Source organism: Mobula birostris, chromosome 2 (genome assembly GCF_030028105.1).
Source record: "Mobula birostris isolate sMobBir1 chromosome 2, sMobBir1.hap1, whole genome shotgun sequence".
NCBI lineage: Eukaryota > Metazoa > Chordata > Chondrichthyes > Myliobatiformes > Myliobatidae > Mobula > Mobula birostris.
This window is the reverse complement of record NC_092371.1, coordinates 139,120,431-139,146,400: the sequence shown is the minus strand read 5'-3', so window position 1 is coordinate 139,146,400 and position 25,970 is coordinate 139,120,431. Positions and strand designations below refer to the sequence as shown.

Genomic DNA, 25,970 nt, shown 5'->3' with positions numbered 1-25,970 from the left:
CTTTTAAAGCCATTACAGAAAATCTTTCTTCACCCACAGAATTAATTCAAGACTAGATTCTGTTGCTCAATGGTTCCCTGAAGTGGGGAAAATAAACAAGTGACTTCCAAAAGTAACCCAGAATTTTAAACACAAGAAATACTTTGAATATCCTTTAGTGGAACCACCAAAAAGTTGTACTGGGGTTACGATAATAAAAAACAAAATCCTTTTTCAGAAGAACAGCTCCCCCAAGTGTTCCACTGCACTAGAGAAGTAAACAAGCGGTTTTCTTTTAAAAACAAAAGTTAACCACCTCACTTAGAATCAAAAGCTATGTAGTACTCAGGTAGGATATCATTAGAGATGGTGGGAGAATTAAAGAAACTGTAAGAGGAGGCAGGAAGGGAGAATATATAGTAGTCGATAAGGACATAAGATGAAAAACCATGGGAGTGATAACATGCACAAAACAGTGAAAATACTTCAAAAGTATATACCCATCAGAGATGGAACAAGGAATATTCATCTGAATGAGGGAAAGAACTGAAGTGAAAGACGTGAACTTCTTAAAGTATGTGCACTGCACAGATATCTCCTGTTTACTTGAATGGAATGGCTGAATGCACCGGCTCAGTGGACAGGATTTCTTACCTGAGAACTGGGAACTACACTGCTTCAAGTTCAGCCAGTGCAGTACAGGATGAGTTGGCAATACAGATAGTGCTACTACTACCTTTAGCCCATGCCTACAAAGGAAAGTAGAACTATTGCAAAGAAACCATTATTGCTGGTATCATCAATATCTGGTGTGTTTGCTCGGAGGCAAAAAAACAATCACAGCACCACCTACAGGTAAAACCAGCATTAACATTAATAACATGGGATTTTCCAAAGACAAAGATATCTTTGATGCACTAAATGTCAAAGCCTGATTGGAAGTCTAACATTTGAGACCGGCCTTGTTAGGATTTCCTAAGGGACTATCACCTTTCTGATAGCAAGTCAGATGTGGTATAGAATCAGAGTACCCAATGATTTCAACACAGACTGCAGACCAAAGGACGAGGAAGCAAAGGGGAAGCATTTTTGTTTAAATTATTTTACTTTAATGCTTTCAGTTATTTGAGTGTTGCGTAAATTATGTTTTGTTTCACACTTCCTTCAGTGTTCATAGTTTCCAAAGATCTTGGAATAGATAATAATTTAAAATCCTGACAGAACATAAAGCTTTTACCATAAACCTTCCAGGGCCTCTGGAGTACACGGCTGAGACCAAGCTACCAATGAGATCTCTTCTCCTGACTCAAGTGTACAGAAAGGTACTGAAATTTGTCCACCATTACATAGACAAAGGTGTGTGCAGCTGTGCAAGGACCCACAGTCTTCCATAAGAATTTGCAAATTATTTTGAAACTTAAGTTTGTTCCTCTTTTAAAAAAAAGATACAAAACAGATTTCAAAAAAAACACTAGCATCCATGCCTTACAATTAACAAGTTAAATGATAATTCAGATGTTGAAGTACAAATAAAATGCATGATTTATCAAACCAACCTTCAGCATCAAAGCAAAGTGTATTAATGAAGCTCTTGTGACCATCAAGCTCCTGGAGTAACTGACCATTCATTTCATTCACATTTATATTCCAAACGCGTATGATACAATCGTAGCCTCCTGTAACTACCAGGTACTGGGCTAATGGATGATATTTTGCAGTATAGATAAATGAAGGGTGTGGAAGCATTTTCTCAGCTGGGTTCTGGTAAGTTTCTGTATTCCAAACCCTAAAAAAGATGGTAAACAAGTAGTGAAGTTTGTATGGTTGTGTTTTTAAAACAATCCATTCTATAGATTTCTTTATCATCCCATACTTCTAATTCCTAGATAATAAAACAAAGATGAGTAGGCAATTTTTGAAAAACATAAAACACCAAATCTGGAGATGCAGATACCCACAGTAACTATTTTGCAACAGTGAACTTACACCAATATTAAATACAGCTTTTTGATTACAATAAGGTAATATTTCTTATAATTGTTAATATCTAATAGAAAAGTACTCAAAACATTGATGTAGATTTATACAGCAACTCAGATACAATGTAGAGTGACCAGCATCCTCAAAATACTGCAAGTATAACAATTTCCTCTCCCAAGAACTTTCACCTCCAGAATGTGCTCTTGAAATTCCTTCAAAGAATATGCTGGGCAACTGAATACGAAAAACCTGCTCTTCTAGCAGAGGGCCCAAAACCAATTTGGGCTTAAGGTACGTACATTTAGAAAAACAGCAGAACAAAGTCAACATGGAGTTTTGAAAGGCAAACTATATCTGATTAATCCAAGATCTTTGAAGATGTATCGAATAATGCATGTGGTAGTAACTGGATTTTCAGAAGGTTTTTGATAAGGTCCCACGCAAGAGAATGGTGAACTATGTTGGAGCATAGGGACTGGAGTAACATACTACTATGGATTGAGAATTAGCTAAACAGCAAGAATAAACAGATTAGCAAAATGAGATTACTAGGATATCACAATGGTTCATACATGGGCCCCAACTATTCACAATGTAAATCAGCATTTTGGCAGAAAGGACCAAATGCATTTTTATCCACTTCAACACTTCTGAATCCTTTTAGCATTGAGAAATAACATTTACCTCCTTTTTGACTACTTTCTAACAAATTGGCCTCCATTGATTCTGTGGTAGAGAATTCCAACAGATTTAGCACCATCTAGGTTAAGAAATTCTTCTGGATCTTGGTTCTAAATGATACATCTCTCCTTGTGAGGCTGCAAGCTCTGATTCTGAAGTCTGTTTATGGTCTGTTTCTTCCTGTTGAACTCATAAGCTTCAATGAGATCCTCACGCATGAACACTAAGATACGTTTAAAAACATTAAGCATTCCTATTTTATTTTGCATCAAAGTGCATTTCCTTCCATTTTCCCCCACTTCATATTTCATCAGCTAACCTCTTGCCAATTCACCTTGCCTGAAGGCTCTCTGCATCTTCCCAACAACATACACTGCCACACATTTTTGTTTCAGCAATAAACTTGGATGTATTACACTTGATGCATATTATCAATATAGACTGTAAACAACTTGAGCCGTGACACCAATCCCTGTAGCACTCCAATAACAGCTCATCTAAAACTGACCCATCCATTCCTCGTATTTCCTTCCCATTAACCAATCTTCAGTCTACACAGTTCTTCACTCCTAATTCCATGTGATGCAATTGTGCTTCAATAACTTCTTGTGTGACTCAAAGATCTTCTGAAAGTCCAAATTCACCACATCCACTGATAAAAAGATTAAAGATTATCTTTATTAAAAATTAGCTTTATTTGTCACATATGCATCAAAACCTAGTGAAATGCATCATTTTGCGTCAAATCAAACCAGCAAAGATTGTGGTCACCATGGTTCCCACGTCAACATACCATATCCACAACTCACTAACCCTAACCCATATGTCCATTTTGAATATGGGAAAAAACTGGAACACCTGAAAGACATCCACGTGGTTAAGAGGAGGAGAATGCACAAACTCCTTATAGACATCGGTGGGAATCGAACACCAATCTTACAGCTGGCTGCTCTAAAGCATTATGCTAACATGCTGTCCTTAATCCCTTATCTACTCTGCTAGTTCCAATTTTAAAATACAGATTTGTCAAACATGACTCATTTCATAAATCTGTCTAATCTGCTAAATCCTAGTACTACTTTCTATAGTAAGTGCCCTGTTACCACATCTTTACTAATGTAGTCAGAAGCAAAACCAACACTTTCAAAGAAAAGGTATGAAAAATCACAATGATTTTTAGTATATTTTAATAACTGCAGTTCCTTAAGGTTGTCATACCCAGAGGAGGGTAAAAAGTTGTGATGATCTCCCACTACCTATTAATTGCTCCTAATGTCTAAAATCACCTCTGACAACCAAGTCCAGCTCCTGGTTTTCACAAACACGAGGAATTCTGCAGATGCTGGAAATTCAAGCAACACACATCAAAGTTGCTGGTGAATGCAGCAGGCCAGGCAGCATCTCTAGGAAGAGGTACAGTCGACGTTGCGGGCCGAGACCCTTCGTCAGGGCTAACTGAAGGAAGAGCTAGTAAGAGATTTGAAAGGGGGAGGGGGAGATCCAAAATGATAGGAGAAGACAGGAGGGGGAGGGATGGAGCCAAGAGCTGGACAGGTGATTGGCAAAAGGGATATGAGAGGATCGTGGGACAGGAGGCCCAGGGAGAAAGAAAAGGGGGAGGGGGAAAAAAACCCAGATGATGGGCAAGGGTGATAGTGAGAGGGACAGAGAAGGAGAGAGAGAGAAAGAATGTGTGTATATAAATAAATAACGGATGGGGTACGAGGGGGAGGTGGGGCATTAGCGGAAGTTAGAGAAGTCAATGTTCATGCCATCAGGTTGGAGGCTACCCAGACGGAACATAAGATGTTGTTCCTCCAATCTGAGTGTGGCTTCATCTTTACAGTAGAGGAGGCCGTGGATAGACATGTCAGAATGGGAATGGGATGTGGAATTAAAATGTGTGTGGACGTTACAGAGAATGATATATTGGACCCGGAGGCTGGTGGGGCACCTACCACCCCACCAGCCTCCGGGTCCAACATATTATTCTCCGTAACTTCCGCCACCTCCAACGGGATCCCACCACGAAGCACATCTTTCCCTCCCCTGCTCTCTCTGCTTTCTGCAGGGATCGCTCCCTAGTCAACTCCCTTGTCCATTCGTCCCCCTCATCCCTTCCCACTGATCTCCCTCCTGGCACTTATCCTTGTAAGCGGAACAAGTACTACACATGCCCTTACACTTCCTCCTTCACCAACATTCAGGGCCCCAGACGGTCCTTCCAGGTGAGGCGACACTTCACCTGTGAGTCCGCTGGGGTGATATACTGCGTCCGGTGCTCCCGATGTGGCCTTCTATATATTGGCGAGTCCGACGCAGACTGGGAGATTATTTTGCTGAACACCTATGCTCTGTCCACCAGAGAAAGCAGGATCTCCCAGTGGCCACACATTTTAATTCCACGTCCCATTCCCATTCTGACATGTCTATCCACGGCCTCCTCTACTGTAAAGATGAAGCCACACTCAGGTTGGAGGAACAACACCTTATATTCTGTCTGGGTAGCATCCAACCTGATGGCATGAACATTGACTTCTCTAACTTCCGCTAATGCCCCCCCCTCCCCCTTGTACCCCATCCGTTATTTATTTATATACACACATTCTTTCTCCCTCTCTCTCCTTTTTCTCCCTCTGTCCCTCTCACTATACCCCTTGCCCATCATCTGGGTTTTTTCCCCCCTCCCCCTTTTCTTTCTCCCTGGGCCTCCTGTCCCATGATCCTCTCATATCCCTTTTGCCAATCACCTGTCCAGCTCTTGGCTCCATCCCTCCCCCTCCTGTCTTCTCCTATCATTTTGGATCTCCCCCTCCCCCTTTCAAATCTCTTACTAACTCTTCCTTCAGTTAGCCCTGACGAAGGATCTCGGCCCGCAACGTTGACTGTACCTCTTCCTAGAGATGCTGCCTAGCCTGCTGCGTTCACCAGCAACTTTGATGTGTGTTCCTGGTTTTCACATATGGGTTAGCTACTCAGTCCAGTGAAACTGTTTCTATCGACTGTTCAAAAGGCGGGTTACTGATGCCTTAAAACCAGTTACTCCAGGCAGATGGGGCTCGTCAGCCATAGCTGGCAGCTCAACTAGAAGGAAATCTCTGATCTCAGTCTCTGCTGCCTTGTGGCTGTTACCACTTATGTGGAAGGCTTTGGGAGTAAACCTCAAACATTTATCTAGAGCTGGAGCGCCTAAGGAGGTCTTGCATTGAGTTCAACACTCACTAACAACTTCTGTGATGCCACTGGTGCCAAACTGCATCAGTCTCTACTGTTCCTTTAGATTCATCAGCTGCATGCAGAAGGGAAGCCTGCTGCATGGGCAACAGCTTGTTTCCACAGCCCTAGCCTGTGTATGTGGATAGCTAGCATGCAACATCCATGGTTGACCCTGACCAACAGATAACTGAACAGTGGAGAAATGAGAACAGGACTGAAGGTAAAATCCTGCTGCTGTCTGTAAGGAGTTGTTACATCTCCCATTGACTGTGTGGGTTCTCTCCAGCTGCTCCAGTTTCCTCCCATGTTACAAAGACATATAGGTTAGTAGGTTAGTTGGTCACATGGGTATAATTGGGCAGTGCTAGAAGGGCCTGTTACCGTATCATTTAAATAAAACAAATCGTTTTCATGGCATCCAATGATTACAAATATTCAATGTATTCAAGCCATATTCTGAAAACATTACATTTTCAAAGATTAGTCCAGTCTAAATATAATCATGCTGAAATGAACACTAACCTTACTGTACCATCAGATGATGCAGAGAGGAGGGTTTTATCATTATTCGACCAGCACAGAGAATAAACAATGTTGAAATGCCCATTAAATTCTCCAAGTGGACGTCCTGAAGGAATTTCATACACTAAACAGTTATATAAAAGTATATCGATTAGTCCAGATGAAGTATGTTCACAAAATCTTTCCACCTGTTATTTTTGAAATTTAAAAAAATATATTTTGCTGCCATCTATTGGCATAAGTATTTTGTGCAATTAATGAGGATTATTAACTTGTGAACAAAATGGAAAAGACATCTTCACTTGTCTAAGAGTAATAATTTACATTTCATATAACTGGTACCTTGTAGCATTATTATTTTTGAAAAATTTGCTTTTATATTTACTGCCTCAAAATCTGCATTGCTGGTAAAACGGTCTAGAGCAGCAATGACTCATTTGGTTCTTTTATTTCATATAATTAAAATTTTCACAAATCATAAAATCTATACTCTCTTTACGTCCAAGTGCTATTTAACATTTATTAGAATATGGTTCTGCAATTCTTTATGTCCACAGGCTGTGTAACTTGCAAGATGACAAGGTGACAAGGCCGGATTGCCCTCACCTAATGTTCAGTCTACATTTCCTGGTAGAATGCAGCACAACTGCTCAACAGCAATAATCAGATCAATTTTGCTCTTAGGACTTGGGAGGTATAAAGCAGCAAAAAGTATACTTAAATAACAAATTTGATGTCAGGGAAACAGCACCCACATGATTTCAAGATTTACCTTAAAATGTAGAGAAGAGGGTCATTTATTTTTCCTGCATATTTTGCATCATCATAAATAGAACAAGGCACAAGGACCACCTTGGGCAACTTCAGGGTTACACTACTTAATTATCTGTGGAAGAATTAGAGTCCAGTTTTAAACTATTCTTAGGAACTAAAATGTCCTTATTAGCCCTTAACAAGAAGGGCTGATCTAGATTATTTGCTGGGATGAGGCAATTGGCTGGACTGGACCTTGATGAGAGTACTCTAATCAGCAGTGTACGCTCACCACACTGGAAATCAATGCTATTCTGTAACCTACTGAAATAAGGGAATCCCTAGAAAAATAGTTAATTATCTTCTTATTTCCTGCGGCTCCATTAATCTATCACTGGAAATAATGGAAGACATTTTTAAAAAGGGTTAAAAATAATAGTACAGTGAAATATATAAATTAAATAATGACATGTTGGCACATTAATAAGCATCAAACAGTAATCCTTTAGTGGAAAAGATAAATACGAATGATAAACATTGGGTAGATATATACAGATGAAAGAAAGATTTGCTAATTTAATTGAAGTTTGGTAAATACAAAGTCTCAGCTGCAAATAAAATAAAAACACTGACTTTTTAAAATGGCATTGCGGTGAAGCTGATACTATAACACCCACGATTGCCAAACCTGGAAATTTGAGACAAAATCAAGCTGAAATCCCTCATACCCATCAGTAGAACTCCTTCCAGATCAAAGAATAAGATTTATCATCACTGACTTACATGATGCGAAATATGTGGTTTCATGGCAGCAGACAAGAAATTTCATGTAAATGGGTAAAACTCTTACCTCACTACTTTAGAAAATATTTACCTTACTTCTTTCAGGTAACTGACAAAATCCGCCATGAATATGAAGCCAAGTAACAGTTTTTAAATGAAAAATAAAAATTATTTATTTGAAAGGAGGACTAACTTCAAAATCTTAATAAAATCCTGACTGTTTCAATCATATGCATTAAAACAGAAGCACAAGGGAATGGACTGATTTTTTTTAAAAATAAGGTTCATCATAATCATTTCTGTTACAGAGGAACAGATGAAATATCAGTACTTCTCCCCATTTCTCATTTTACTCTCTATGGGAGGGGGAGAGTAGGATTGAGGGTAGTCAGGAGCAGAGACTGGAATGACATTTTGTACCAAAATCACTATTTTATCATTTTAAAATGAATTACATGTTCTGATACAACACACACAGAATACTGGAGGAACTGTAGGCTGGGCAGCATCTATGGAAAAAGAGTATAGTTGATGTTTCAGGCCAAGATGCTTCATCAGCTCTTTTCTATACAGGCCACCCAGCCTGCGGAGCTCCTCCAGCATTTTGCATGCGTTGCTTGGATTTCGAGCATCTGCAGATTTTCTCTTGTTTGAACATGTTCCAATATATAGCTTACCAGTTAAAACACAATGGTAGGAATTAGTTGCTGCCTGCTGTCTTAACTCTAACAATACTTGAGACACCTTCTTTTCAGGATTACATCACACTCAGGTGATGCAACTCCTTCCAACAATTTGTTTATATGCAACATGAGTTTTTATATGGCACCGATGGATTTCATGAATGTCCTGCAATATTCAAGTGGATATTAATAGAAATATTAATATCATACAATACCATTCTTAACTACCTGAGTTTTGAGTCTTCTAGGCATTGAAAATATATTATTTTCTAATTGTTGTTGTTAATTATTTATCACTGACAGTAGAACGAGATTGGAAACGTAATACACAATTACACACATGGGAGTGACTTTTTATTTCTGCATTCTTTCTAATCTCACCTACAATGAAATGGCCATTTCTGTCAGCACACGATGCTGCCAAGTTTCTTCCATCATGTGAAAACGTTATAAAGAAGCAGCCTACACGTCCTCCTCGAAATGACAGTAAAAGCTGGTTAGGAATACGACAAACCTAAAAGAAAGTAGCCCCAATAAATATAATAAGTAGAACATTTACCTTCTGCACCAGCAACAAGATAATTTTAAGAAGATCTTTAACAGTAAAAAAGATTTAATCAAAAATCGAATGGACCAAAATTGACAAATGTACGGGGAGTGGTGAATGGGGAACTTTGACTGGATGGTAGTGTAAAATGCAACTATAGTCAGCTTTACATTCCTATTGAATTTTAATTTAATTGTGTTCAATGTAGAGGGTAATCAAGTTTCTTTACCTGCCCGGGCAGTCTGGTCCATTTCAAAAGTTCCAACTTCTCAATATCAAGATTTGACGAAATGCTTGCCTGTGTCAACTCAGATTGGAGCTCATTGAATGAAATAGCACCTTGCTCTTGCTGTAAAGCCATCATGGAACGTACAGAAGGATTTACCTATTTAGCAAATGCAGTGACTTTATTAAAGTACGCTTTTTATGAACTCCTAGAGCTGGTTCATAGCCAATGTTAAAGCTCTAAATTAGCCTCTACAATCAAGGAAATAATGGAAATAGCTACACCATTCAAATAGCAATAGTACAGCTTTGAATATCAGAGCACACAGTAACAGTGCTATGAAAATGCAATTAACAGCAACTGTTAGTGTTAACAACAGGAATTCCGCAGATGCTGGAAATTCAAGCAACACACATCAAAGTTGCTGGTGAACGCAGCAGGCCAGGCAGCATCTCTAGGAAGAGGTACAGTCGACATTTCGGGCCGAGACCCTTCGTCAGGACTAACTGAAGGAAGAGCTATTAAGAGATTTGAAAGTGGGAGGGGGAGGGGGAGATCCAAAACGATAGGAGAAGACAGGAGGGGGAGGGATGGAGCCAAGAGCTGGACAGGTGATTGGCAAAGGGGATATGAGAGGATCATGGGACAGGAGGCCCAGGGAGACTGGGGGGGGGGGGGACCCAGAGGATGGGCAAGGGGTATAGTCAAAGGGACAGAGGGAGAAAAAGGAGAGTGAGAGAAAGAACGTGTGTATAAAAATGAATAACGGATGGGGTACGAGGGGGAGGTGGGGCATTAGCGGAAGTTAGAGAAGTCAATGTTCATGCCATCAGGTTGGAGGCTACCCAGATGGCCTCCTCTACTGTAAAGATGAAGCCACATTCAGGTTGGAGGAACAACACCTTATGTTCCGTCTGGGTAGCCTTTAACCTGATGGCATGAACATCGACTTCTCTAACTTCTGCTAATGCCCCACCTCCCCCTCGTACCCCATCCGTTATTCATTTTTATACACACATTCTTTCTCTCACTCTCTTTTTTCTCCCTCTGTCCCTCTGACTATACGCCTTGCCCATCATCTGGGTTCCCCCCCCTTTGTCTTTCTCCCTGGGCCTCCTGTCCCATGATCCCCTCATATCCCCTTTGCCAATCACCTGTCCAGCTCTTGGCTCCATCCCTCCCCCTCCTGTCTTCTCTTATCATTTTGGATCTCCCCCTCCCACTTTCAAATCTCTTACTAACTCTTCCTTCAGTTAGTCCTGACGAAGGGTCTCGGCCTGAAACGTCAATTGTACCTCTTCCTAGAGATGCTGCCTGGCCTGCTGCGTTCACCAGCAACTTTGATGTGTTGCAACTGTTAATGTTATCAGCTTTCTTAATTGAGACACTTAAAGGCTTACAGGTGTCCCCCGCTTTTCGAACGTTCACTTTACAAAACCTCACTGTTACGAAAGACCTACATTAGAACCCTGCTTTCACTTTCAGAAGATGTTTTCACTGTTACGAAGAAAGGCAGCGCGCAATAAAAGGCACCCCGAGCAGCCGCTCTCGCCCTGATTCGGAATAGCATTGCTTAAACACGAGCCTGTGAGCATCCGTTTGCAAGATGAGTTCTAAGGTGTCGGAAAAGCCTGAAAGAGCTCGTAAGGGTGTTACACTTAGCATAAAACTAGACATAATTAAGCGTTTTGATCGTGCTGAACGAAGTAAGGACAAAGTGAGTTTGGCTTGTGGAAGCTGATGAAGATGATGTTGAAGAGGTTTTGGCATCCCATGACCAAGAACTGACAGATGAAGAGCTGTTGCAATTAGAAGAGGAAAGGATAACAATCGAAACCCAATGCAGTAGCCAAAGTGGAGTCGTCCTGGAACTGAACGTGAAGCAACTGTGTGAGATTTTCGCTGCAATGATAAAGTATGACTTTAGTTTTGAAAGGGTACGTAGGTTTAGGGGATATTTGCAGGATGCTTTGAGTCCTTACAAAGAACTGTGTGATAGAAAAATGCGTGAGGCTCAGCAGTCAAGCAAGCCTTCCACATCAGCCACAGCAGACGACGAAACTCGACCTTTGACATTGAGGCAAGCAGTCATAGGAGAAGATGAGCTGCCTGCCCTGATTGACGATGAGACGACACCCCCCCGTGTCCCACCACCCTAAGCCCAGGGCCCCGGACAGATACTGTACCAATTCGCGGAGAATGCAGCGGTAGCCGGGAGGCACACAGCACATCTTTAAGAAAAAAGCCGAAATAAACATGCTAATTAATTAGGTGCCGCCTAGCATGTAACTGTCGGCCCAGATCTGTGCCGATGCAATCGGCAATCGCCTCTGATGTGCCGACATTTACGTGCCGGGCAGCACCTAATTAATTAGCACGTTTATTTTGGCTTTTTTCTTAAAGATGTGCTGTGTGCCTCCTGGTTACCCCTGCGTGCTTCGCGGCAATGTATTAGTCGGCGGCCTGGAGGGTGGGGGCCACTGCACCACCCCAACCTGCGACGACTCAGTCTAACACACCATCATCAGTGTGCTTGATGTCTTCCCATTTCCCGTAAGTGATACTACATTGTACATACATTATTTCTACTTTATATAGGCTGTGTATTTTTACGTGTTATTTGGTAGATTTGGCAGCTTCATAGTTTAAAGGTTACTGGAGAGCGCGTTTACGCCAACAGCGCTTGCGTGAGATTTTCTGTCGAGAGCGCTTGTGTATTTTCGCTGCGGATATCTGTGCAGGCAATTGTTGTAGAAAAGTATTTCTACTTTATATAGGCTATGTATTTATCATATCATTCCTGCTTTTACTATATGTTACTGTTATTTTAGGTTTTATGTGTTATTTGGCATGATTTGGTAGGTTATTTTTGGGTCTGCGAACGCTCACAAAATTTTCCCATATAAATAAATGGTAACTGCTTCTTCGCTTTACGACATTCTGGGTTACGAACTGTTTCATAGGAATGCTCTATCTTTGGATGGCGGGGGAAACCTGTATTAGAAATTCAAGATCAGTATAGAAAATGAATATGAAAGCTTTTACAGGTTGCCTTTAAAATGGCTTTAAAATTAGAAAGTAATACTGCAAAATAAAATAATTTATTTAAAAGATACTCATCCTTTGGAGCCCTAATGGAGAAATTCATTTTGTGCTGGCACGAGCTACACTATCAAAGCAGAAAATACTGGAATGAAACGAAAGCCAAATTGGCTTTGTCTTATTTAAATACACCTCTTGCCCATTTACAAATGAACTTAGCATAGGATAGAAAGCTTCTACAACAGGTAGTGCATTAATTTATATTCAAAAATAGTTAGACTGATTCAGGTGGAAAAGCTGCCCAAGAGAACATGCTTCCAATTTAATTAGTGGAAGTAATAAGTGGCTCTAAATCTCATCCCTAAATCCTATTAATGTCATACAAGTATATTATGTTTACAAAGAAAATCAAAATCAAAAATTGTCCTAAAATGTTACTGATAAGTTAATTGAATTCTTTGATTTCCATATCTCTTTGTGAAAAGTTTTGAAGTTTCTTAAATTAGGACTCACATTTTGAGGTAGTCTTAAGCCTTTCACTGTAACATACAAAGTTGAAGGATAATGGTCCCATGGCCGTTTCTTCCACCATTCAAATACTTCAATGGAATTTGATAGCTTTTTGACTTTCGAAGGTGGATAATACAACTGCAGGCGGAGTTTTCCATCAATATTCAGCACCCCATTCGCACCCACCACCTAAAGGCAACAAAAATGTCTGTTTAGGATCTACAAATCATCTGCATTTCTGGGTTAAAGAAAATAGCAAGGTTAAAAAAAAGTAAAGACACATATAGGCAAACAAACAAAGTACAGCCATTCAAATTCGAAGCATCCTTCTACCTAGCCCAGGCTAAAATCACAGTCTCACTCAGCAGTCCCTCCAGGATTGAGGATGGCCAACTTCATAATAAGGGGCAGGACATGTATTGTAAGTGGCAAGGCACTGAGAAATGTCGATAAACAAAAGAAACCCCAGGGTTCAAGTCCACAGCTCCCTAAAATTGGCAGCAAAGTTGACAGGGTGTTCAAGGTGGCGTATGGCATGAACACGTTCATTGATCAGGACACAAAATAAAACAGCAAAGAGATTACACTGCAGCCTCACAAAACTCTGATTAGACTGCACATAGCATGTTGTGTACAATTCAGGTCACCACACTAGAAAGGATAACATTTGTGCTGGAGACAGTGCAGAGGAGATTCACCAAGAGGTTGCTTCAATTGGCAGATTTTTAGTTATGGGGCTTGGCTTGTTTTCCCTGGAGCGAAGGCAGCCTAAGAGTGATCTGATGAAGGTGTATACAATTAAGGGAAGCATAGATAGGTAGAATTTCTGTTGCATGGCAGGAGTATCAAGAACAAGAATGCACAGGATTAAGATGAGAGGAAGGAGTTTTAAAGGGAACCTGCCTCTAAGTAGAGGTGAAATCTTATTCTGATCACTGTAAGACATTTTGACAAGACACTTGATTGGACAAACCATGCAAGGATATGAACCAAATAAGGGCAAATGGGATTAGTGAAAATAGGCAATAAAATTGGGCATGGACTTGCTTGGCCAGTGCCTATTTCTGTGGTGTATGACTCTATTCTGGTTCTGTGAATTCTGAGGTGATTGATAAGGCTATGACTCTTAACAATTTTACTGATGCACCACAGGAAAAGTTCAAAGTAAATTTATTATCAAAGTACATATATATAGGTCACCATATACAACCTTGAGATTAATTTTCTTGCAGGAATACTCAATAAATCCATAGAATAATAACCATAACACAATCAATGAAAGACCGTACCAACTTGGGCATTCAACCAGTGTGCAAAAGAAAAACTCTGCAAATAGAGATAATAAAACAACAAAAAGAAATAATAATAAACAAATAAATATTGAGAAGATGAGATGAAGAGTCCATAGGTTTTGGGAACATCTCAATGATGGGGCAAGTGAAGTAGAGTGAAGTTATTCCCTTTGGTTCGAGAGCCTGATGGTTGATGGGAGTAACTGCTTCTGAACCTAATGGCACGAGTCCTGAGGCTCCTGTATCTTCCTCCCGGTGGCAGCAGTGAGAAGAGGGCATGTCATGGCTGGGGGGGGTTCACTGACGATGGATGAATGCTGCTTTCATGTTACAGTGTTTCATGCAGATGTGCTCAGTGGTGGGGAGGACCTTACCTGCGATGGACTGCACAGTATCCACTACTTTTTGTAGGATTTTCTGTTTAAGAGCATTGGTGTTTCTGTACCAGGCCGTGATGCAGTGAGTCAATATATTCTCTACTACGCAACTATAGAAGTTTGTCAAAAGTCTTAGAGGTCATGCCAAATCTTCGCAAACTCCCAAGGAAGTAGAGGCACTGCTGGGCTTTCTTCATAATTGCATTAGGAAGATTAGACCCAAGACAGGTGCTCCGAAATACCACCACCAAGGAAATTAAAGCTGCTGATCCTCCAATGAGGACTGGTTTCCTCCTCCTGAATTCAATAATCAGTTCCTTGGTCTTGCTGGTTTTGAGTAAGGTTATTGTTATAGCAGCACTCTACCAGATTTTCAATCTCTATCCTATATGCTGATTCATCACCACCTTTGATTCGGCCTACGACAGTGGTGTAATCAGCAACATTGAATATGGCGTTGGAGCTGTGCTTAGTAACACAGTCATAAGTGTAAAGTGAGTACAGCAAGGTCTAAGCACACAGCTTTGTGACGCATTGTGCTGATGGAGGTTGTGGAGGAGATGCTGCCGCTAATTCGAATTGACTGGAGTCTGCAAGAGAGGAAATCAAAGATCCAAATGCAGGAGGAGGCATTGAGGCCGAGGTCTAGGAGCTTATTGATTAGTTTTGAGGGGATGATGGCACTGAAGTATACTATATGGATGCACAGTTTGGTATAGCAACTGCTCTGCTCAAGCCTGCAAGAAATTGCAAATGCAACCCAGTTCATCACAAAAACCAGTCTCTCCTCCCTTGACTCCATCTACACTTCCTGTCATCTTGGGAAAGCAGCTAATAAAATCAAAGACCTTCTTCCCTCCCCATCAGGCAAAAGATTCAGAAGCTTGAGAGCATGGACCACTAGACTCAAGGACAGCTTCTATCTCATTGTTATCAGACTCCTGAATGGACCTCTGATATGCTAAAAATTAACTTATGATCTCCCACTTGACCTCATTATGGCCCATGTACTTTGTCTCCTTGCTCTGCAGTTTATCTGTGTTGGTAAGACTATATTCTTGATTATTTCCTTTTAGCTGCCTCTATGTTATTATGTATGGCACTGTCCATCTGGATGGCATGTAGAACTTCTTCACAGTATCATGTGGCAGTAATAAACCAATATAATGCACAGGTGGAAGAGGAAGTGCCTGACAGGACAACTGGTGGGTAGGTAGCATGTATAATGTATTTCTTCTACCTTTCACAACGTGCTCCTGATGCACAGACTCCATGTTCTCAGAACCATCTCAAGAGCTTTTGTTCCACTTTGAGTGGTCATGAGCAAGGGATTCCCAGGAATGTCAGATTTTGAGCAGGGGCCAGTTGGATATCCGAAGTGCGAGAAGGCGCAGTTCATTCAGGTTTGTCAATTGACTACATAAGGCATCGACTCATGGTTTGATGTTTTTGAGCAGTGGCCAGTCACCGATTGAAATTGACTGGCAAAAGCTCATTAAAATAAGGCAGGGGCAAACGGAGCAGCCAATGTTGGAGTCAACAGTGTTAGAGTAGGGATTTCGAGGCTTCAGCCTCAGGTAGGTAGATTCTTTTCCCCACAGTTTAATTTTTTTTGTCTTTATATTTCCTCAGTTAGAACAGTAGGAATATCAGGCAGGATAGTTGAATGTTCCTCTTGTGGGATGTTGGACGGCAGGGAGATGTCCAGTGTCTCTGACGACTACAGCTGGACAGAGACACAAGGATGAAGGGGAAAGGGGTTAACCAGCCAGTGCAGAGTAACCCCTGTGGCCACCCCCCTCAACAACAGGTATATCACATGGGATATTGTTGGTGGTGGGGGTGGAAAGATGACCTAGAAGATGAAAGTCAAAGCAGTGAGGTCTCTGGCATTGAGAAGAGGGATTGGGGGCAGAAAGGGCAGGCTGTAATGACAGGGGATTTATTAGTTAGTGGAACAGAAAGAGTGGCTATAGATGAAAACAAGATTCCCAGATGCCAAAGTCCAGGATATCACGGATCAAGTCCTCAGCATTCTTAAGTGAGAGGATGAACAGCCAGAGATCATGGTCCATAGAGGTATCAATGACATGGGTAGGAAGAGTGGCAAGGCCTTGCAATGTGAGTTCAGGGAGTGAGGTGCTAAGTTAAGGGTAGTATCTCCAGGGTTGTGATCTCAGGATTAGTACACATGGGGTGCCAGTGAGGCCAGAAATAGGAAGAAATTTATAGTTTAATTTGTGAATAAGAGTTGATGTAGGAGGGAGGGTTTAAGAGTTTTGGATCATTGGGCTTTCTTCCAGGGAAGGTGAGACCTGCACGTAAGAGACTGTTTACACCGGAACTGGAAGGGGACTATTATCTTTGTAGGAAGAAGGTTTGCTGGTACAACACTGGGGGGCTGGGGTTAAACTACAGTTGCAGAGAGATGGGAACAGAGCACCAGAACAGATAGTGGAGAGGTTGTGGAGACATGTTGTTAAGACCTCAGACAACTTCAGGAATCAAAAGACAATAGACAATAGGTGCAGTAGGCCATTTGGCCCTTCGAGCCAGCACCGTCATTCACTGTGATCATGGCTGATCATCCACAATCAGTACCCAGTTCCTGCCTTGTCCCCAGAACCTTTGATTCCACTATCTTTAAGAGCTCTATCCATCTCTTTCTTGAAAGCATCCAGAGACTTAGCCTCCACAGCCTTCTGGGGCAGAGCATTCCATATATCCACCACTCTCTGGGTGAAAAAGTTTTTCCTCAACTCCGTTCTAATTGGCCTACCCCTTATTCTTAAACTGTGGACTCTGGTTCTGGACTCTCCCATCAGCGGGAACATGCTTCCTGCTTCCAGTGTGTTCAATCCCTTAATAATCTTATATGTTTCAATAAGATCCCCTCTCAGCCTTCTAAATTCCAGAGTATGCAAACCCAGTCGCTCCAATCTTTCAACATATGACAGTCCCGCCATCCCGGGAATTAACCTTGTGAACCTACGCTGCACTCCCTTAATAGCAAGAATGTCCTTCCTCAAATTTGGAGACCAAAACTGCACACAGTACTCCAGGTGTGGTCTCACCAGGGCCCTGTACAGCTGCAGAAGGACCTCTTTGCTCTTATACTCAATTCCCCTTGTTATGAAGGCCAGCATGCCATTAGCTTTCTTCACTGCCTGCTGTACTTGCATGCTTGCTTTCAGTGACTGATGTATAAGAACACCTAGATCTCGTTGTGCTTTCCCTTTTCCTAACTTGACTCCATTTAGATAATAATCTGCCTTCCTGTTCTTACCACCAAAGTGGATAACCTCACATTTATCCACATTAAACTGCACCTGCCATGCATCTGCCCACTCACCCAGCCTGTCCGTCACCCTGCATTCTCATAACACCCTCCTCACAGTTCACACTGCCACCCAGCTTTGTGTCATTGGCAAATTTGCTAATGTTACTTTTAATTCCCTCATCTAAATCATTAATATATATTGTAAACAGCTGTGGTCCCAGCACTGAACCCTGCGGTACCCCACTGGTCACCGTCTGCCATTCCGAAAGGGACCCGTTAATCGCTACTCTTTGTTTTCTGTCAGCCAGCCAAAAGGTTGAGCACAGTGAAGCTAATGTCCTGAGCTGCATATATTTTAATGCAAGATGATCTGTGGGAAAGACAGATGAACTCAGGGCATGGATTAACACCTGGAATTATGATACTGTAGCCATTAGTGAGATGGTTGCAGGATGGGTAGAACAGGCAGCTCACTATTCCAGGGTTCTATTGTTTTAGACACCACAGAGTGAGGAGGATTAAAGGAGGAAGGGCCATGTTACTCGTCAAGGAAAAAGTCACGGCAGTGTTCAGTCAGGACAGACTGGAGAACTTGTCTAGTGAAGCCTTATGGGTGGAACTGAGTAATAAGAAAGGTGTGACCACATTAATGGGGCTATATTACAGACCACCCCAACCAGTAGGGAGATTTAGTGGAACAAAGAGTGATCACAAACTGTTGTAAGAAATAAAAAGTTTGTTATAATAGGTGATGCTCCCATACTGTAAAAGGACTAGATAGGATACATTATCAAATATGTTCTGGAAAGCTTCCTTAATTGGTACGTAGAAGCCCCAATGAAAGAGTGCGTGATACTTTATCTGCTATTAGGGAATGAAACAGGGCAGGTGACAGCAGTTTTTGTCTGAACACTTCGCATCTAGAGATCATAATGCCATTAGTTTCAAAGAAAATATGGAGAAAGGTAGGTCTGACCCACATGTTGAGATTCTAAATTGGAGTAAGGCCAATTTTGATGGAAAAGATCTGGCAAGTGTGGATGACTTCTCAAATTGACTCTGAGAAGGCTGTGAAAGTTAAGTCTGTGAACAGGCATGGATGTTAGTTTAAGCCACACACACAAAATGCTTAAGGAACTCAACAGGCCAGGCAGCATCTAGAAAAAACAGTACTGTTGACATTTCGGGCCAAAACACTTCAGCAGGACTGGAGAAAAAAAAGATGAGTATATTTAAAAGGTGGGGGGAGGGGAGAGAAACACAAGGTGATTGCTGATACCTGAGAGATGAATTAAAGAGCTTGGAAATTGATAGGTGAAAGAGCCAGAGGCCATGGAGGAAGGCTGGGGTGGGGGGGGGGGGGGGAGGGGGAAGAGGGGGAAAAGAGCACCAGAGGGAGTCGACGGGCGAGCAAGGATACAAGGTGAGAGAGGGAAAAGGGGATAGGACATGAAGAAGAGGGGGGCATGGGGGCATTAATGGAAGTTTGAGAAATTGATGTTCATGCCATCAGGTTGGTGGCTACCCAAATGGAGTACAAGGTGTTGGCCACGTGGCTTCATCACGACAGGGACGAATGGACAAGGGAGATGCATAGAGAGTGATCCCTGTGGAAATGGGGGGGGGGGGCAGAGAGAAGAGAAAGATGTGCTTGGTGGTGGAAGTTTCAGAGAATTATATGCTGGAAGCAGAGGCTGGTGGGGTGGTAGGTGAGGAAAAGAGGAACCCTATCCCTGGTAGGGTAGCAGGAGGATGGGGTAAGAGCAGATATGTGTGAAATGGAAGAGATGCTGTTGAGGGCAGTGTTGACGGTGGAAGAAGGGAAGCCCCTTTTTTTTTGAAAAAGGAGGACATCTCCTTCGTTCTAGAATGAAAAGCCTCATCCTGACAGCAGATGTGGTGAAGATGGAGGAACTGAGAGAAGGGGGTTGCATTTTTACAAGTAACAGGGTGGGAAGAGGCATGATCTAGATAGCTGTGAGTGTCTGTGGGTTTATAATAGACATCAATGGATAAGCTGCCTCCAGAGATAGAAATAGTGAGATCAAGAAAGGGGAGGAAGGTGTCTGAAATGCACCAGACAAATTTGAGCACAGGGTGGAAGTTGGAGATGAAGCATAGGAAAAGTGCAGGACGATCACCAGAGTAGGCTTGGAACATAGACGATCCACGTACCTGACAAACAGGCAGGCATAGCTGGGACCTATGCAAGTGCTCTTGGCTACACCCTTTGTAGGAATGAAGTGGAAGGAGCCAAGGGAAACATTAATTAGAGTGAGGACAAGCTCCATTAGGTGGAGGGAACTGGTTAAGTTTGGTGTCCAGAAAGGAGTTTACTTCTCCTTCCCAACTGATACAGAAAGTTTTATGGGAAGAAAATTAATGCTACTTTTTCAATGTCTTGAGGTGATTATATATTCAAAGTTTGACAAGCAAATAGCTAGACAGGAATCACCACTGTTCAGTAGACATTTAGTTCTTTGTTTAGTCTTTCACACACAAAAGCAAATGATGTAGTTTCTGGAGAAGGTGATCATTTCCATAAGAGACCATAAGACCATAAGACAAACGAGCAGAAGTAAGCCATTCGGCTCATCGAGTCTGCCCCCCCATTTTATCATGAGCTGATCCATTTTCTCCTATTTAGTCCCACTCCCCTGCCTTCTCACCATAACCTTTGATGCCCTGGCTACTCAGATACCTATCAATCTCTGCCTTAAATACACCCAATGACTTGGCCTCCACTGCTGCCCGTGGCAAGAAATTCCATAGATTCACCACCCTCTGACTAAAAAACTTACTTTGCATTTCTGTTCTGAAAGGGCGCCCTTCAATCCTTAAGTCATGCCTCCTCGTACTAGACTCCCCCATCATGGGAAACAATTTTGCCGCATCCACTCTGTCCATGCCTTTTAACATACGAAATGTTTCTATGAGGTCTCCCCTCATTCTTCTAAACTCCAAGGAATACAGTCCAAGAGCGGACAAACGTTCCTCATATGTTAACCCTCTCATTCCCATAATCATTCTAGTGAATCTTCTCTGTACCTTCTCCAACGTCAGCACATCCTTTCTTAAATAAGGAGACCAAAACTGCCCACAGTACTCCAAGTGAGGTCTCACCAGCGCCTTATAGAGCCTCAACATCACATCCCTGCTCCTATACTCTATTCCTCTAGAAAAGAATGCCAACATTGCATTCGCCTTCTTCACTACTGACTCAACCTGGAGGTTAACTTTAAGGGAATCCTGTACGAGGACTCCCAAGTCCCGTTGCATCTCAGAACTTTGAATTCTTTCCCCATTTAAATAATAGTCTGCCCATTTATTTTTTCTGCCAAAGTGCATAACCATACACTTTCCAACATTGTACTTCATTTGCCACTTCTCTGCCCATTCTTCCAATCTATCCAAGTCTCTCTGCAGACTCTCCGTTTCCTCAGCACTACCGGCCCCTCCACCTATCTTCGTATCGTCAGCAAACTTAGCTACAAAGCCATCTATTCCATAATCCAAATCGTTGATGTACAATGTAAAAAGAAGCGGCCCCAACACTGATCCCTGCGGAACACCACTGGTAACCGGCAGCCAATCAGAATAGGATCCCTTTATTCCCACTCTCTGTTTCCTGCCAATCAGCCAACGCTCTATCCACGTATGTAACTTTCCCATAATTCCATGGGCTCTTATCTTGTTAAGCAGCCTCATGTGTGGCACCTTGTCAAAGGCCTTCTGAAAATCCAAATATACAACATCCACTGCATCTCCCTTGTCTAGCCTACTGGTAATTTCCTCAAAAAGTTGTAATAGGTTTGTCAGGCAGGATTTTCCTTTAAGGAATCTATGCTGAGTTCTGCCTATCTTGTCATATGCCTCCAGGTACTCTGTAACCTCATCCTTGACAATCGACTCCAACAACTTCCCAACCACCGATGTCAAGCTAACAGGTCTATAATTTCCTTTTTGCTTCCTTGCCCCCTTCTTAAATAGCGGAGTGACATTTGCAATCTTCCGGTCCTCCGGAACCATGCCAGAATCTATCGACTTTTGAAAGATCATCGTTAATGCCTCCACAATCTGCACAGCTACCTCCTTCAGAACACAAGGGTGCATTCCATCTGGTCCAGGAGATTTATCGACCTTTAGCCTATTCAGCTTCCTGAGTACTTTCTCTGTCGTAATTTTGACTGCGCACACTTCTCTTCCCTGCCACCCTTGAGTGTCCGGTATACTGCTGTCTTCCTCAGTGAAGACTGATGCAAAATACTTGTTCATTTCCTCTGCCATCTCCTCATCTCCCATTACAATTTCTCCAACATCATTTTCTAATCGGTCCTATATCTACTCTCACCTGTCTTTTACTCTTTATATACTTGAAAAAGCTCTTAGTATCCTCTTCGATATTATTTGCTAGCTTCCTTTCATAGTTAATCTTTTCTCTCTTAATGACCTTCTTGGTTTCCTTTTGTAAGGTTTTAAAAACTTCCCAATCCTCTCTCTTCCCACTAATTTTTGCTTCCTTGTATGCCCTCTCTTTTGCTTTAACTTTGGCTTTGACTTCTCTTGTCAACCACGGTTGCATCCTTTTTCCACTCGAAAATTTCTTCTTTTTTGGAATATACCTGTCTTGCACATTCCTTATTTCTCGCATAAACTCCAGCCACTGCTGCTCTGCTGTCTTTCCCGCCAGTGTCTCTTTCCAGTCAACTTTGGCCAGTTCCTCTCTCATGCCACTGTAATTTCCTTTACTCCACTGAAATACTGACACATCAGATTTCAGCTTCTCTTTTTCTAATTTCACAGTGAACTCAATCATGTTATGATCACTGCCTCCTAAGGGTTCCTTCACCTCAATCTCTCCAATCACCTCCGGTTCATTACACAATACCCAATCCAGTACAGCCGATCCCCTAGTAGGCTCAACAACAAGCTGTTCTAAAAAGCCATCTCGCAGACATTCTACAAATTCTCTCTCTTGAGATTCAGTGCCGACCTGATTTTCCCAATCTACTCACATGTTAAAATCCCCCACAATTATCATAACACTGCCCTTCTGACAAGCCTTTTCTATATCCAGTTGTAATTTGTAATCCACATCCCTCCAGGCTAATTATTCCATCTAGTGTCAGATATATTTGAAGGTTCCAAAGGGCATTTATACTGGATCTCAGTTGATACTGGTCTCTCTGAGGCCTTTCCAGTGAATGGGAGAAATTCACCCAACACCCTCCACCCTTCTTGCCTGAAAAAGTTCAAACTAAGTTCTATTATAAAAGTACATATGTGTCACCATATACAACCCTGAGATTCATTTTCTTATAAGCATACTTAACAAATCTATAGGAAGAGTAACTAGAACTGGAGAAAAGACTGCGCAACTAGAACATTCAACTAGTGCAGAAGACAACAGTGCAAGGGCAAATATAAGTATCAATAAATAAAGCAAAGATAAAATGAAGAGTCCTTGAAAGTGAGTCCATTGGTTGTGGGAACATTTCAATGATGGGGCAAGTGAAGTTATGCCCTTTGGTTCAAGAGCCTGAAGGGTAGTAACTGTTCTTGAACCTGGCGGTGTGAGTCCTGAGGCAGACGGCAGCAGCGAGAAGGAAAGAGAACATTATCTGGGTGGTGGGGATCCCTGATGATGGATACTGTCTTCCTACAACAGTTTTCATGCAGACGTTCTCAATGGTTGGGAGGGCTTTACCCATGATGTGCTGCTGGTTGAATCCATTACTTTTTGTAGAATTTTCCACACCAGGTTGTAATGCAGCCAGTCAATACACTTTCCACAACATACAGTGGTAGGCAAAGGTTTGTGCACCCCTGGTCAAAAATTTCTGTTACTGTGAATAGCTAAGCCAGTAAAAGATAACCTGATTTCCAAAAGGCATAAAGTTAAAGATAACACATTTCTTTAATATTTTAAGCAAGATTCCTTTTTTTATTTCCATCTTTTACAGTTTCAAAATAAAAAAAGGAAAAGGGCTGGAAGCAAAAGTTTGGGCACCTTGCATGGTTAGTACTTAGTAACACCCCCTTTGGCAAGTATCACAGCTTGTAAATGCTTTCCGTAGCCAGCTAAGAGTCTTTCAATTCTTGTTTAAGGGGATTTTCGCCCATTCTTCCTTGCAAAAGGCTTCTATTTCTGTGAGATTCTTGGTCCGTCTTGCATGCACTGCTCTTTTGAGGTCTATCCACAGATTCTCGATGATGTTTAGGTCGGGGGACTGTGAGGACCATGGCAAAACCTTCAGCTTGAGGTAGTCCATTCTGGATTTTGAGGTGTGTTTAGGATCATTATCCTGTTGTAGAAGCCATCCTCTTTTCATCTTCAGCTTTTTTTTTTTTTTTTTTTTTTTTTTTTTTTTTTTTTTTACGGACGGTGTGATGTTTGCTTCCAGAATTTGCTGGTATTTAATTGAATTCATTCTTTACTAATGAAATGTTCCCCGTGCCACTGGCTGCAACACAAACCCAAAGCATGATCGATCCACCCCCGTGCTTAACAGTTGGAGAGATGTTCTTTTCATGAAATTCTGCACCGTTTTTTCTCCAAACATACCTTTGCTCATTGTGGCCAAAAAGTTCTATTTTAACTTCATCAGTCCATAGGTCTTGTTTCCAAAATGCATCAGGCTTGTTTAGATGTTCCTTTGCAAACTTCTGACGCTGAATTTTGTGGTGAGAGCGCAGGAAAGGTTTTCTTCTGATGACTCTTCCAGGAAGGTCATATTTGTGCAGGTGTCGCTGCACAGTAGAACAGTCCACCACCACTCCAGAGTCTGTTAAATCTTGCTGAAGGACTTTTGCAGTCAAACGGGGGTTTTGATTTGCCTTTCTAGCTATCCTACGAGCAGTTCTCTCAGAAAATTTTCTTGGTCTTCCAGACCTTGACTTGACCTCCACCATTCCTGTTAATTGCCATTTCTTAATTACATTACAAACTGAGGAAACGGCTACCTGAAAACTCTCTGCTATCTTCTTATAGCCTTCTCCTGTTTTGTGGATATCATTTGTTTTAATTTTCAGACTGCTAGGCAGCTGCTTAGAGGAGCCCATGGTTGCTGATTGTTGGGACAAGGTTTGAGGAGTCAGGGTATTTATAAAGCTTTGAAATTTGTATCACCTGGCCTTTCCTAATGATGACTGTGAACAAGCCATAGCCCTAACAAGCTAATTAAGGTCTGAGACCTTGGTAAGAATTATCTGAGAGCTCAAATCTCTTGGGGTTCCCCAACTTTTGCATGGTACTCCGTTCCTTTTTTCTCCACTCTAAAATTGTACAAAACAAAAATAATATATTAATCTTGCTTAAAATGTTGAAAAGAATATTTCATCTTTATGACTTTTGGAGATCAGTTCATCTTCTACTCACTTAACTATTCACAGTAACAGAAATTTTGACCAAGGGTGCCCAAACTTTTGCATGCCACTGTATCTACAAACATTTATCAAAGTTTTAGATGTCATGCCAAATCTTTGCAGACTCCTAAGGAAGTAGAGGTGCTGCCATGCTTTCGTTGCAATTGCACTTCCGTGCTGGGCCCAGACAGGTCCTCTGAAATAGTAACACCTGTGAACATAATTTGCTAACCCTCTCCACCTCTGACTCTCTGATTAGGGCTAGCTAATGAACCTCTGGTTTCCCTCACCTGACATCTACGATCAATTCCTTGCATGAGAGGTGGTTGTTATGACATCACTCAGCCAGATTTTCAATCTCCTCCTATATGCTGATTCATCACACCCTTGATGCAGCCTATCATAAGCAAACTTGAATGTGACATTCGAGCTGTGCTTAGCCACATAGTCAGAAGTAACTTGAGTAGAGCAGCAGGCTCAGCACACAGTCTTGTGATGCATCTGTGCTGATGGAGATCACGGAGGTATTGCTGCCAATCCAAACTGACTGGGGTCTACAAGTGAGGAAATCCAGGATCCAATTGCACAAGGGGTATTGAGGCCAAGGTCCTGGAGCTTATTGATTAGTTTTTAGGGAATGATGGTACTGAATGCAGAGCTGTAGTCGATACAGCATTCCCATGTATGCACCTTTGCTGTCCAGATATTCCAGGATTGAATGAAGAGCCAATGAG

General features: G+C 41.8%; 1 protein-coding gene across 8 annotated transcripts in view; it reads right to left on the bottom strand.

The window, feature by feature from the left end:
- The window catches only part of ahi1 (Abelson helper integration site 1), a 205,354-nt gene that overhangs the window by 149,755 nt on the left and 29,629 nt on the right, over positions 1 to 25,970 (bottom strand). For all 8 annotated transcript variants that reach the window (XR_011883895.1, XR_011883903.1, XR_011883899.1 and 5 more), the window contains 5 exons: positions 12,926 to 13,111; positions 9,374 to 9,529; positions 8,979 to 9,111; positions 6,379 to 6,502; positions 1,536 to 1,765 (listed from right to left, as the gene is read on the bottom strand). Coding sequence is in view for 5 of the 8 variants with exons in the window: in XM_072249423.1 (XP_072105524.1) it covers positions 1,536 to 1,765; positions 6,379 to 6,502; positions 8,979 to 9,111; positions 9,374 to 9,529; positions 12,926 to 13,111 (829 nt within the window). In the remaining 3 variants the exon portion in view is untranslated. The remainder of the gene's footprint in view (positions 1 to 1,535; positions 1,766 to 6,378; positions 6,503 to 8,978; positions 9,112 to 9,373; positions 9,530 to 12,925; positions 13,112 to 25,970) is intronic.